The sequence below is a fragment of the Enhydra lutris genome, unplaced genomic scaffold, assembly GCF_002288905.1.
Source record: "Enhydra lutris kenyoni isolate GAN:26980312 unplaced genomic scaffold, ASM228890v2 scaffoldscaffold1, whole genome shotgun sequence".
NCBI lineage: Eukaryota > Metazoa > Chordata > Mammalia > Carnivora > Mustelidae > Enhydra > Enhydra lutris.
In genome coordinates, this window is record NW_019154085.1 from 71,310,070 (window position 1) to 71,324,738 (window position 14,669).

The following is a 14,669-nucleotide window of genomic DNA, read 5'->3' on the forward strand; positions in this document are numbered from 1 at the left end:
AAGTAGGATCAACAGGTACTTATCTCTATTCTATGGGTAAAGCAATTGAGGCTAACTAAGAATGACAACTAAAAAATAGCCAAGTCATTCAGAACAGTAATTTTGTTAAGAACACCAAAGAAAAAAAATTGATGCACCTAAATCATTTTGTTAATGTAACATGAGTATCTGAAAATTTAAACTAGTAATTCATAATCTAAGAGACCTGGCAAAGAATAGCCGTTTTTTGAGCATAAATAAATTAGTACCTATAATCTGTTTCATTTTATTTAAGAGGAAAAAAAATCAGAAGTTTTTTTCCTAAGAAGTTATGAAAATAGTTCTTGAATAAGAATTTATCAGATGATGGTAAGACAATATTTTTAAAAATACCCTAGTGTATGTGTGTGTATTATATATATATCTGTGATGTGATAAATTGTGTTTAAATTTTTTCTAAACGGTTAAAATAAAATGGCTAAAAATAAATTTTGCAAGACAGTTTACTTGTTCTAGAGCTTAGGCATCAAGATCTAAAGCACAATACAGAATTTTAAAAGATGACTGCCTCACATATAAAACAATTTTTATAAAATTTACCTTAGTAAGTGCTATGTCTGGTGTTAAAAACTTTTTCCTAAGCATTTAAACAGACGTTTATATTGGTGACATCCTTAAAGATAGATTTAACAAATCAGCAAGTCTCAACAACAATTATGATTATATGGAAAGATTCATTTTTCACTGGGAATGGCTAATTCAGAAGACTGACCAGTAATGACTACAACTCATTAACATCAGTTTTCTAGCTGATGCTCATCAACTGGTAGTATACAAAACTTTCCTGGAGAATATTCACAACATTAAAACAAAACAAAAGTGGGGGGGCACCTGGGTGGCTCATTAAGTTAAGCCTTCCACTCTTGATTTCGGCTCAGGTCATGATCTCAGAGTCCTGAGATCCAGCCCTATGTCACCGTGCTTAGTGGAGAGTCACTCAGGTTCTTGTCTCCTCCCTCTCTTGCTGCTCCTCCCCTAGTTCTTTCTCTCCACCCCCCCTTGCTAAAATGAACGAATGAATAAATAAATCTTTAAACAAAACAAAACGAAAATAAAAGGAATAAAGAAAAAGCAGAATGAAGGAAATAATCTTAGTGCTCTCTGATACCATTACCAGAAATCTTAGCATAAGACTGAAAAAGGAGTCTTAAAACCTTTTTATCCCATGAGGCTCCTAAGAAACCCATCTGGGGCACAATGGCAGGGAGTATGAAGTGATTTTTTACTGCCACTGGCCATACTGTAACTGTTCTGTGGATAATTAGAGCCCTTCAGTTTCCAAAGCTGTCAATCTGACATTTTTTCTAAGCACTAAACAAAATTTATAGTTCAAAGAACCAAAGAACTTAAAAATATTACTGAAGCGACTTCACAGTTGTGATACAAACCAAAAAAACTAGAAAAGTGAAATACCAGTGACAGTTTAAATTTTAAGATTCTTTGAATTTTATATACCACAACTTTACAAAGTTTAAGTCAGATAGTTTTGGTACTTTCATAGTACACAAGTAAAAACTTACATCTAACATTTCCTTATTGTGTCAGTGTTGCAAGTTTTGTATTACTTCATCTCATTATTCAAATACATTTACAGAACTATGCTTTACTGTAGATTCCATACACACCCAATATTGTGTGTTAAAATGTCTGGATGGCTAACTGGAAAAAACAGGGAAAACTAAGTTCACAATTATTAAAAATAAGACCAAATTTACATATATACACCATACCTGCAGTTGACCATTTAATGAACTCAAGTCTTCTGCTTTCTTCTCTAAAGACTGAACCCAGACTTTCCTTTTTTGTCGGCATCGTGAAGCGGCTGCTCTATTTCGCTCTAGAAATTTCCTCCTTTTTTCATCAGGATCTTCATTAGCTGCTCTTCTTCGACGACCACTCGTATTCTGGGTCTGTGGAGTTGTGTGAGCTGGAGAAGCCTGTAATAAATATAAATGGAAGCTTTTTATGTTTGTATATAATGAGTGAGAACACAGGTAGTAAAGAGTGGCAGAAGAGGAAGATCTACTAATTTTGTTTTCTAAGTCCCACTGTATATATCAATATTTTGAGATGACATGAAATACCACTCTGTGCTTTAACAAATTCCTTGAAATAAATAAGTACTGCTAAAATAAGATTCTCATTAATTCATTATCACAGTGAATATATTTCAAGTTTGTATAACACTTCATTTATATAGAAATAAAATGAAGGGGCTCCTGGGTGGCTCAGTGGGTTAAGCCTCTGCCTTCGGCTCGGGTCATGATCTTAGGGTCCTGGGATTGAGCCCCGCATCAGGCTCTCTGCTCAGCGGGGAGCCTCTTCCCCACCTCTCTCTGCCTGCCTCTCTGCCTGCTTGTGATCTCTCTCTGTGAAATAAATAAATAAAATCTTAAAAAAAAAAAAAGAAAAAGAAATAAAATGAAGAAGTTGAAAATGCAATACAAATGAACATGTATAGATCTTATATTTTTCCAGGTGTACTTTTTAACATTATGGTATAATACAGTCCTTTGAAAAATTATAAAGTACTAAAGTAAAAAAATTTAATAATTTACTTAATTCACTATGAAAAACCATTTACTTGCTATTTTTTAAATACAATTTAAAAAATAAAAAATAGTAAAATTTTCTCTTAAAAATTGGTTTCTTTAAAATTGAGTAAAAAGTTGAAGAGTAAAAGTATAGTAGTGCCCCCTTATCAGCAGGGGATATGTTCTAGGACTCCTGTGGATGCCTGAAACCATGGACAGTACTGAACCCAATATGTTTTTTCCTATGCATAGATACCTATTACAAAGCTTAATTTATAAATTAAGTATAGTAAGAGATCAACAATAACTAATAATAAAATAGAACAATTATAACAATATACTGTAATAAAAGTTATGTGAATGACCTGGTCTTTCTCACTTTTAAAATATTGTACTATACTCACACCCTTCTTCTTGTGGTATGAGATAAAATGCCTATGTCATGATGAGTGCTGTGAAGTGTGTAAGCCTGAGGATTCACAGACCTGTACCCCTGGGGCAAATAATACATTATGTGTTAATTTAAAAAAATGCCTATGTTATGATGTGAAGTGAGGTGAACGATAAAGGCATTATGGCAGTGCTAGGCTACTAATGACCCTTCTAACAATCTGTAAGAAGGAGGATCATCTACTTCTGGACTATGGCTGACCATGAAAAACTGAAACCTTGGGAGCTAAACTGCAGGTAAGAGGGAATTACCACATGTACATATTTTGGTATACTCAGCTTTTCTTCCGTTTTTGAGATTTAGGGTCAGGTTCATGTGATTATTGATGTTCATTCTCCTGGTTGGCAGAATTCCACAGGAGTCCAGATTTTAATTTTTATTGGTTCCCCTTGCCCCTCAACACATCAGTCTAGTTATTTCAGATCAGCCAAAGACAGTTTCCAGTCACTAGTGATACTGTCTAGCATCTGGGATTATAGAACAGTATGTCCAAGCCTCTCTCAAATCCCAAAATTGTGCCACAGAACACTTGAACTTGGGAGACAGGAAATGAACCCTTGGAAATAGTGCAAAGGAAATGGCACTTTGTGACCATAGGCACATGACCCAAGAAAGCCTGAAAACAATCTTATACTATAAGTATATTCCAAAATGGTGTGAACAAACAAAACTTCTATCTTCTCCTTACCTACATAATACACAAAAGTCTTATATATAAGCTCAATGCAAGTTCCACAGAGAAATCACCAAACTACTTCTCACTCTACAAACTCCAAAAAACATACGTTATCATTTAATTCCTTTTCCAAATAACTAGGATTAAAAATTCTCAGGGCAATTTAATTTATACTGTATTTTAATTGTAATAAAGATTAATTATTAAATTAGATCATTTCTTTTACATACATAATTGTAAGTTAATCTTTTAGAAAAATATTTCTATGGCTTGCTTCAAGAATGGCAACCTTGAAATATTCTCTTTTCTTCATCCTCTTAACTTATTGATAATAGCAGTTTTTTTTTCTTTTACTCATTTGGCTGAATAGGAAAGAACAGGTTTTCTTTTTTTTTAATTGACAACTCAGTTATTACACAAATATTAATCACAAGTATTATAAGCAAAACTAACACAGTTATGTTTGTATATTTTTACACCTAACAAGAATTTAGGGCCACTTAAAAAACATGTATTCTTCCTCCTCTCCCTCTTTCCACTGACTCATTCATTCCTCATTATTAAAAAGAACACAGGGAGTACCTAGAAAGTAGTGATACAACAGTAAACAAACAGATAAAGTCCCGCCTTCAAGAAGCTCCCATCCAATACAAGGATATAAATAAAAATTAGATCCAGGTAAACTTTAGTTACTGTAAGTAAATAATATATTCATTTCTTTTAAATAAATTTTAAAGATATAAAAACCACACATAGCTCGCAGACCATACGAAAAAACACCCATGGCCTGATTTGGGCCCTGAGTCAGTTTGCTAATCTCTGAATTATGACATTAAAACATACACACTTATTTTCCTTCTCTCTTGCTCCAAGTTGTTTAATGGATGACTACCACAACTACATTCCACTTTATTATTTATTTCTTTAAAGATTTTATTTATTTATTTGACAGAGAGACACAGTGAGAGAGGGAACATAAGCAGGAGAGTGGGAGAGGGAGAAGCCGGCTTCCCCGCTGAGCAGGGAGCCCGATGTGGGACTCCTGGGATCATGACCTGGGCCAAAGGCAGACACCTAACAACTAAGCCATCCAGGCGCACCTACATTCCACTTTATTCTAAGTTTTGTGAAGATAAAATACAATTATCTAAAAAGTTACAATTATGAGGCAACCTAAAACTTGCCATTTACCTGTTTCTTTAATTGCAAAGTTTTGCTTTTTAATGCCAATGCTAGTATTAAGTATCTTTAAGTACCTTTTATCTTAAAAGTTCTAGAGTTCTAAAACATTTAGCAGAAATACAGTAATCATTCCATGTAGAGATGCACTATAGACATAACAGACATATCAGCCATCTAATATGCAGTCATAAACTGGAAATAAATGAAAAGGACCTCCAGCATAAACAGTTTCCATAAGGCATATATATCTGCTCCTTTGGCAATCTTTCTCAGATTTTAATCCAAGAATCATTTATGTTAGTAATGTAATAAACACATACACATGCACACATTATTTGCTGAATACAATCAACAAAAAAATGATTTAAAAAGTATCGATGGATATTTATGCCATGTCAGGCCAAGAAACACAGACACCCACAGAAGCATTTACATGGTGTCCTGATCAGTAACAACTGCCTATCTTATTTATTTACTTATTTATTTTGGGGTATCAATACTTTTATACTAAACTACCTTTTCCCAAGGTTTCTGGTATATTTTTGAATTATGACCAGAAATAATTTTTTTCAAAGTATATATAATGGTCATTTAAATTACACTTTATTTGTTTCTTAAAGGATGATAAAGTACTAATGATAAAAACAACACACATACCGGAGTTTCTGTAGTGGATGTAGCTGGCTGTTGTAATGACTGTGGTCTTGATTCCTCTGACTGAGTTCTAACCAATCCGCTACCATGACCTTTGACAGTATCACCATTGGTAACTGGAGGATGTTGCTGGGTCAAAGCAGCTTTTAATCTCTGAAATGCAAACACCAATTAAAAAAAAAAGTTCGCTGCTTTCCACTCAATTCCAACTTCCAACATATTCTTTGGTTAACAACAACAACAACAAAATATTTGTTAAGGAATGCAAGAACATAATTGGCTTTAAAATTAGTTTTACCATTACAAATAGTAAGATAAACACTTTGAGAAGCTTTCCTGAGTCTGTCTGGCACTACTAGAGGATATTACACTTTGCTGTTTCCTAATAAATTTCGAGAAAAGAGTGAAAAATAAAAACACTGTTGACTGAAAATATTTAGCTCTGCTCAACTAAAATAAGCACACAAGTTAATTACGTACACTTTCACCAATTTTCTCCTACTTCATTCTTATATCTCATCTTCCCAGGCTCCGCCTACATCTTAAACCTAAACCTCTTCCAAATTTGCGCCCAACTGATCTCTGCTTGATAGTCTTATGTCAGTGCCTGTTTGGTCAACAACCTGATGTTGCATTTTTTTTAGGCCACTATATTAACTGTCAGACTGAACCTCCTCCTAGGACCTACAGTTAGGTTTGCCTTCGTTATGTGTTCCCTATCTCCAGTAAGAAGATTTAGTTCCAAGTCTACCCCCTCTACTATGTTCCATTTGCCAGTTAACTGAATTGTTCCTGATCTACTGTCAGAGTATGAATAACCTAGTGTTAGGAGGAGGCCCTAAACATTTATGGGCTATCTCTTAATAAAGATGCAATTTGCATAAAGCTTATTATTCTACTAGCAAAAAGGTATATGTGAATAACTTATCTCCTCAAGTTAAGTTTTTTTTTTGGGGGGGGGTGAGGGGAGGTAAGATTTTGAGTTAGTAAGTTCTTTCAAGAACAGAGATTGCCTTATCTTTCTCTGCACCACTTTTAAGCAACTGATAAACTGATTTGCTACATAACTGAGCAACACAGGTATTTGTTAACTGACAGAAATTGGATTCTTTGGCGAAAATGGCACAAGTGATATTTGGGGTAGTTTTATTGTTAAAAAATATATAAACATGTAATAATCAGCATAAGATAATCATACTGTAATATCTTAGAAATGAAAGGGACCTGAAAGACCTGGGACTATTATTGCTGATATTGTTCTTAATAAATGAGATGTAGTCCTTAAGCCCAAAATAAAGTTTCATCACAAAATTTGATACAGGTAGGAAAGAGAGAAGAGCTTCTGAAAGAGGCCCCCAGATGACATTAGTACAACTGCTTTCACTTACTTCAACTAAGAACAACTTAGAAAATTGTACAACTATCCCCAAATTTGTAATTTCTTTGATTTCATTTATGTATATCTCCTTACCATCTTTAAGTGATCCAGACCCCTGAAAAACTAAAGCATACATGAAAAGGTCACTAACATTTCCCAAGGCAGTATTACTGGACATTTTCTCTCTACTGCTATTCATTGTAGATTCTGGGTATCATTTTAAAAACAAGTCAGTCAGTAGTTTAAAAAACAAGTTTATTGGGATGCCTGGGTGGCTCAGTCAGTTAAGTGTCTGCTTTCAGCTCAGGTCATGATTCCAGAATCCTGGTACAGAGGACCTGCACTGGGCTCCCTGCTCAGCGGGGAGCCTGCCCTCCCCACCCCCACGTGTTCCTGCTCTCTCAAATAATAAAATATTAAAAAAAAAATTTACTGAGGTATAAGTTACATATAAGTAAGAAGTCTTTTTTGTGCAAAGCTCTAGAGTTTTAACAAGTGCATTGTGTTGTGTAACCACCCTACAATCAGGATACAGAACAGTGCTACTATTCCCTCGAATTCCCTTATACTTCTCTCCTCTCAGCCCCGCCCCAGCCCCTAGAAACCACTAATCTGTTTTCTGATCCCCGAAGTTTTGCCTTTTCTAAAATGTCATATAAATGGAATTATACAATGTTAACAGCCTTTTGAATTTGGCTTCTTCCTTTTAGCATAATGCACTTGAAATTCATCCTTGTTATCAGTATTTTTTCAATGAGTTTCTACTAGGACAGTGCCCCTACTTTAGAGATTAGGAAACCAGAGATCATTTGCCCAAGGTCACAGAAATAGCTAAGACGCAGGAAATTGAGACACTTATAACTGATAGGATAATATGGACATGTGTGGATTAAACTAAAGTTAGATAATGGATTAAAGGAGTAGTTGGCTGCAACCAGAACTACTACTTAGGCAAAGTGGTCAAAGAACTCAAAATAGAGTTTGAAAGTGCAGATCATTATAAGCAGAACAAAGGAGGAAAATCAGGGGAGGTGGTCAGTCTGCATAATTAAATCTTTTAAAAACAGCATGTTACACATCAAAATACAGTAAACAGCATCCAGTCTAGTGTTAGGTTACAGGGCTTTCACTTCTGGATATAAAATGTGCATAAATATAAGTAGCAGTTGAGATGTGAAGCTTAGTAAATTATGTGTTGATAAAACATTTTTAAGTCCTTAGGTAGAAAACACAGAACTGAAGAGCATTTAAAGTTTTATAGTGAAGAGCTTAACTCTTAGAATTAATGAAATATAGTAACTGCACATAGGGGAGTCTGAAGTACATAAACATCACTCTCTTGAATAATCTTTAGTAGGGCAAGTTACTACCTTATAGAGCACTTAAAAAGCAGCATCAGTATTCATTCATTATCCTCTCTTGACTGCCCTAGTGTATACAGTACTCACCCTGTGAGGAAGCTCTAATGTTTGCTCCATGCTGTTACATTGATTACAATGGGTCTGACTTAGAAAGTGTGCCACTGGGTACAAAATTTAAGAAAAAGATTTTCAAGGGTTAATTTACCCTGTTCTGAACTGCACATATATATGTATTTTAAAAAGCAGTAAAAAAAAAAAATAGACATACACTAAAAAATTAAGAATGGGTTAGGTGAAAAAAAGATGTCACTAAATATGAGGATTCATATAAATTTTATAATAAAAGGGTATCTACATCCACCCATATATATTTGTCAGAGACAGTTTAAAGAACAACAAATAGTGTGGTTCAAAAATATCAATGAAAACATATATAAATACCATGGATATTTTTTTCCAACAGAATTCTGAAACTAGAAGATACACTGATGATCAATTAGTCCAATCAGCAGCTTCCAGACTGACAAACTAAGGTCCAAAGAGTGAATGAAGTTACTTCCCAGAATCAGAGAGTAAGTTAGAAGCAGAGCAAGGATCAGACATTCTGCTAACTCCTAATTCATTGAACACATCTTCGAAGTTTTCCCAAACTAAAGCTTTTGCCTATATGAAGTATTCTAAGTATATCAGCAGTCAATAAGATATTTCTCTCCATACAGAAATTTAATATAATGAAAAGATTGAGATCCAAAATGTCTGTATTCCCAATACATACAATAAAGCTTAAGCATAATTTTAATTTTAAACTACAGACATTATTGGAAAGAAAACTAAAATATCTTTATTACTATATTTCTAAGCAGACTAATGTTTTAATGTTTGGAATTAACTTTAGCAACGTAAAATTCAACTACTACATTGAAAACTTTTTTCTTAGATATAAACTGTGTCAGAGAATGAATAGTTCGTTGTGCTGACCGATACTACTTCCTCATTTTAAGAAGTAATCTGCTAAAAATAATTTGCTATTCAAACTCTAGGTTATATTTCACACTCCTGAAAGCAAATTTTATCACATCTGTCAGAACTTAGTAGGAACAAACTACTCCATCATAGTTTAAAGAAAAAACATAATGTTCTCTAGAAACAATTTATGAAAAAGTCAGATCCATATTTCATATGTGCCACAAAAGCTCATCAGAGTAATAACCCTCCTTCTCCTGGGTGTTATCCTACCATCTGCTGCTCTATTACTTATCTTTATTTTGCAACTAATTAACAGCATAATCTTCTAAATTCAGCAAGTTAATTATCATTATTGTGGTCTTTGCAGCATCATCAGTCCTCATGAAGCCTTGTCTCCCCACCCCCAGAGAACATATGAAAATGAAGTAGGTTGTGAGAGAGTCTGTTTCTTTGGAGTGGGCTCATTAGGTGTTTGCTGATTAGCTTGGCATGCAGAGGCAGGTCAGAAGAATTCTGCTGAACATGAGGTTCCATGCAGGGCCCAACTAAGTTAATGTAGGTTTCTGAACAGTTGCCAAGATGCCCTCTGTCAGCTCTCAGTAGAAACCCCCTGCAGAAAACCTACTGGCTACCAACTGTGTGCAAAGGTATTTCTCAGTTTGTCACACAAGACTTAAAGGAACGACTGTGGAGAATGCTACCAAAATACTTTATTAAATCTTAACAAAACTCCTAGATGGTTAATATTTTCTTATTCAGACAAGTTGCTTTTTGATTACAAATATTACATAAGAAAGTTGTTACATTACAAGAGTAACACAGATGGAAACTATCTATTGTTTACATGCTTAATGACAAAACCCCTAAACCTAAATTTGGTGAGGTCCACGGCAATTCTTTGGAAGACAGTAGATGCTAGGAATTTTTCTGTCGTATTAAAAAATACTACATAATCTTGTACTCATGGATCCTCACCTATACTTCTTTTTCTTACCACATTCCCACTTTTCCAAAGACTTAAAAGTTCTAACCAAAAAAGCCTGCTCTGAAGAAATTTCTTTAGCAATAAAAGGACCCATTTCAATATCTATAGTAGACACAAACAATGCATATTTGTCTACCTATAAGCACTAGACATCTGAAAATCAGGGTCTCATAAAAGTATCCCTGGTTATCTTAGGATACAAATAAGTTTCTCTTCGGCTATAGTGTGCTAGTCATTCTTGTGTTCTAATGCCATTTCTCCTACATGACTTATTTTTTAATGTATCATCCACTGTATTTAATTTTAATTCCAGTGTAGTTAACAGACAGTAATATATTCATTTAAGGTGTACAATACAGTGATTCAACAATTCCATTTTTGCTCCATGTTCATCTAGATAAGTGTACTCTCAATAGCCTTCACCTATTTCACCCTCTGCCCCTTCTCACTGGTAACCATTAGTTTGTTCTTTGTAGTTAAGAATCTGTTTTTGGGTTTGTCCTTTATCTTTATTCATTTGTTTTGTTTCTTAAATTCCACATACGAGTGAAATCATACGGTGTTTGTCTTTCTCTGTCTTATATTGCTTAGCATTATATCCTCTAGATCTTTCATACTGTTGGGAAAGGTAAGATTTCATTCTTTTTATGGCTGAGTAATATTCCATTGTATATACATACCATTTCTTTATCCATTCATCTACTAATGGGTACTTAGGCTGCTTCCAAAATTTGGCTCTTGTAACAATAATGCTGCAATAAACAAAGGGGTGCATATATCCCTTTCAATTAGGGTTTCTGTATTTTTTTGGGTAAATGCTCAGTAGTGAGACTACTGGATCAAAGGGTAGTACTATTTTTAATTTTTTGAGGAACCTCCATACTGGCTTCTACAGTAGCTGCCCCAGCTTGCATTCCTGCCAACAATGCATGGGGTTGCCCTTTTCCCTACATTCTTGCCAACTTGTTTCTTGAGTTTTGGATTTTAGACCTTCTGACAGGTGTAAGGTGGTATCTTGTTTTGGTTTTGATTTGCATTTCCCTGATGATGAGTGACATTGAGTATCTTTTCATGTGTCTCTTGGCCATGTCTTCTTCAGAGAAATATCTGTTCACGTCTTCTGCCCATTTTTAAGCTGGATTATTGATTATTTGTCTTTTTTTGGTGTTGTGTAGGTTCTTGATATATTTTGGATGCCAAGCCTTTATCAGATCTGTCACTTGCAAATATTTTCTCCCTATCAGTAGGCTTTTTGTTTTGTTGGTTTTCTTTGGTGTGCAGAAGGTTTAATTTTGATGTAGTTCCAATAGTTTACTTTTGCTTTTGTTTTCTCTAGCCTCAGAAAACTTTAGAAAGATGTCCTTACAGTTAATGTCCTAGAAATCACTGCCTGTGCTCTCTTCTAGGATTTTTATGGCTTCAACTCTCACATTGAGGACCTTAATCCATTTTGAGATTATTTTTATGTATGATGAAAGAAACTGGTCCAGTTTTGCCAGTATCATTTGTCGAAGAGACTTCTCCCCAATACATATTCTTGTCTCCTTTGTTGAAGATTAATTGACCATATAACTGTGGGTTTATTTCTGGGCTCTCCATTCTGTTCCATTGATCTGTTTACCTATTTCTGTGCCAGTACCACACTTTCTGATTACTATAGCTTTGTTATATAACTTCAAGTCTGGAATTACGCCACCTTCAGATTTATTCTTTTTAAAAACTGCTTTGGCAGGATGCCTTGGTGGTTCAGTTGGGCTCCCTGCTCAGTGGGAAGCCTGCTTTTCCCTCTGCCTGTTGTTCCCCCTGCTTGTGTACTCTCTTTCTCTGACAAATAAATACATTTTATATATATATATATATATATATATATATATATATATATTTATATATTTATTTTTTTTTTTTTTTTTTTTTTTTTTTTTTTTAACTGCTTTGGGGCACCTGGGTGGCTCAGTTGGTTTAGTGACTGCCTGCAGTTCAGGTCATGATCCTGGAGTCCTGGGATTGAGTCTCGCATCGGGCTCCCTGCTCAGCAGGGAGTCTGTTTCTCCCCCTGACCCTCTCCCCTCTCATGCTCTCTCTCAAGTAAATAAATACAATCTTTTTTTTTTTAAAGATTTTATTTATTTATTTGTCAGAGAGAGAGAGGGAGAGAGAGCAAGCACAGGCAGACAGAATGGCAGGCAAAGGCAGAGGGAGAAGCAGGCTCCCTGATGAGCAAGGAGCCCGATGTGGGACTCAATCCCAGGATGCTGGGATCATGACCTGAGCCGAAGGCAGCTGCTTAACCAACTGAGCCACCCAGGCGTCCCAATAAATACAATCTTTAAAACAAACAAACGAACTGCTTTGGCTACTGGGGTCTTTTGTGGCTCCATACAAATTTTAAGATTGTTTTGTTGTAGTTCCATGAAAAATGTTGCTGGTATTTTGACAGGGATTGAATTAAATCTGCATATTGCTTTGGGCAGTATAGACATTTTAACTGTAATTGTTTTTCCAATCATTGCATGAGCATGGAATGTCTTTCTGTTTGTTTGCACCATCTTCAATTTCTTCAGTGCTTTGTAGTTTTCAGAGTACAGGTCTTCACCACTTTGGCTAAATTTATTCCTTGGTATTTTATTATTTTTGGAGTAATTGTAAATGGGATTTTTTTTTTTAATTTTCTCTTTCTGCTTCTTCATTATTAGTATATAGAAATGCAATGGATTTCTGTACATTGATTTTGTATCCTGTGAACCCACTGAATTCATTCACTGGTTACAGTAGTTTTTTGGTGGAGTCTTTAGGGTTTTTTATATATAGCATCATGTCATCTACGAAGAGTGAAAAGTTTTACTTTCTTACTAATTTGGATGTCTTTTATTTCTTCCTCTTGTTTGACTGCTGTGATTAGGACTTCTAGTACTGTGTTGAATAAAACTTGTCCTGTTCCTGACCTCAGAGGAAAACCTCCCTGTTTTTCACCATTATGATGTTAGCTGTGGATTTTTCATATAAGAACTGTATTATGTTAAGGTATGTTCCCTCTAAGCCTACTTTGTTGAGGGTTTTTATCACAAATCGATGTGGTCCTTTGTATATGCTTTTTCTGCATCTGTTGAAATGATCATATGGCTTTTATCCTTTCTTTTATTGATGTGATGTATCAAGCTGAATGATCTGCAAACGTTAAACCACCCTTGCATCCCTGGAATAAATCCCACTTGATCACAGTGACTGATTTTTTTTTAATGTATTACTGAATTTGATTTGCTAACATTTTGTTGAGGATTTTTATGTTTATGCTTATTAGAGATATCAGCCTGTAGTTCTCTTTTGCGTATGTGTGTGTGTGTGGTGTCTTTACCTGGTTTTGGTAGCTGTGTGATACTGGCCTCCTAGAATGAATTTGGAAGTTTTCCTTCCTCTTTTATTTTTTGGAGAAGTTTGAGAAGAAAAGGTTTTAACTCTTCTTTAAATGTTTGGTAAAACTCATCTGTGAAGCTGTGTGGTCCTGACTTTTGTTTGTTGGGAGTTATTTGATTACTGATTCAATTTCATTGCTGGTAATCAGTCTGTTCAAATTTTCTGTTGCTTTCTGATTTTTGGGAAGTTATGTTTCTAGGAATTTATCCATTTCTTCTAGGCTGCCCAGTTTGTTGACAAATAATTTTTCATGTTCTTACAATCCTTTGTATTTCTGTGGTGTCAGTTGTTATTTCTCTTTTGTTCCTGATTTTGAGTCTCCCCCTTCCCTTTTTGATGAGTCTGGCTACAGATTTATCAACTTTGTTGATCTTTTCAAAGAACCGGTTCCTGATCTCATTCACCTTTTTTTTTTTTTTAATAGTTTCTATATCACTTATTTCAGCTCTAATCTTTTTATTTTCCTTTCTTCTGCTGGGTTTGGGTTTTGTTTGTTCTTTGTTTTCTAGCACCTGTAGGAGTAAGGTTAGGTTATCCGAGATTTTTTTTGCTTCTTAATAGGCCAATATTGCTATAAACTTTCCTCTTAGAACTGCTTTTGCTGCTTCCCAAAGATTTTGGACCACTGCATTTTCATTTGTCTCCATGTACTTTTTTATTTTTTTAACTTCCTCTTTGATTGTTGGTTGACCCATTTGTTGTTTAGAAATATATTTGTGTTCTTTTCTGATTTTTTCTTGTGGTTGATTCCTAGTTTCATTACATTGTTGGAAAAGACTCATGGTGTAACTCTGATATTTTTGAATTTGAGACATATTTTGTAGCCTAATATATGATCTATTCTGTTCCAGTGCACTTGAAAAGAATGTGTGTTCTATTTTATGATGGAATATTTTGAGTATGTCTATTAAAACATCTGATCCAATGTATCATTCAAAGCCAGTTTCCTGATTTTTAGTTTAGATGATCTGTCCATCGATGTAAATGGGGTGTTAGAGTTCCCTACTATCACTGTATTACTATCAATTAGTT

General features: G+C 34.7%; 1 protein-coding gene across 4 annotated transcripts in view; it reads right to left on the reverse strand.

The window, feature by feature from the left end:
- The window catches only part of LOC111142901 (activating transcription factor 2), an 84,212-nt gene that overhangs the window by 14,717 nt on the left and 54,826 nt on the right, over positions 1 to 14,669 (reverse strand). For all 4 annotated transcript variants that reach the window (XM_022496290.1, XM_022496287.1, XM_022496293.1 and 1 more), the window contains 2 exons: positions 5,540 to 5,689; positions 1,770 to 1,976 (listed from right to left, as the gene is read on the reverse strand). In XM_022496290.1, coding sequence (XP_022351998.1) covers positions 1,770 to 1,976; positions 5,540 to 5,689 — 357 coding nt within the window. The remainder of the gene's footprint in view (positions 1 to 1,769; positions 1,977 to 5,539; positions 5,690 to 14,669) is intronic.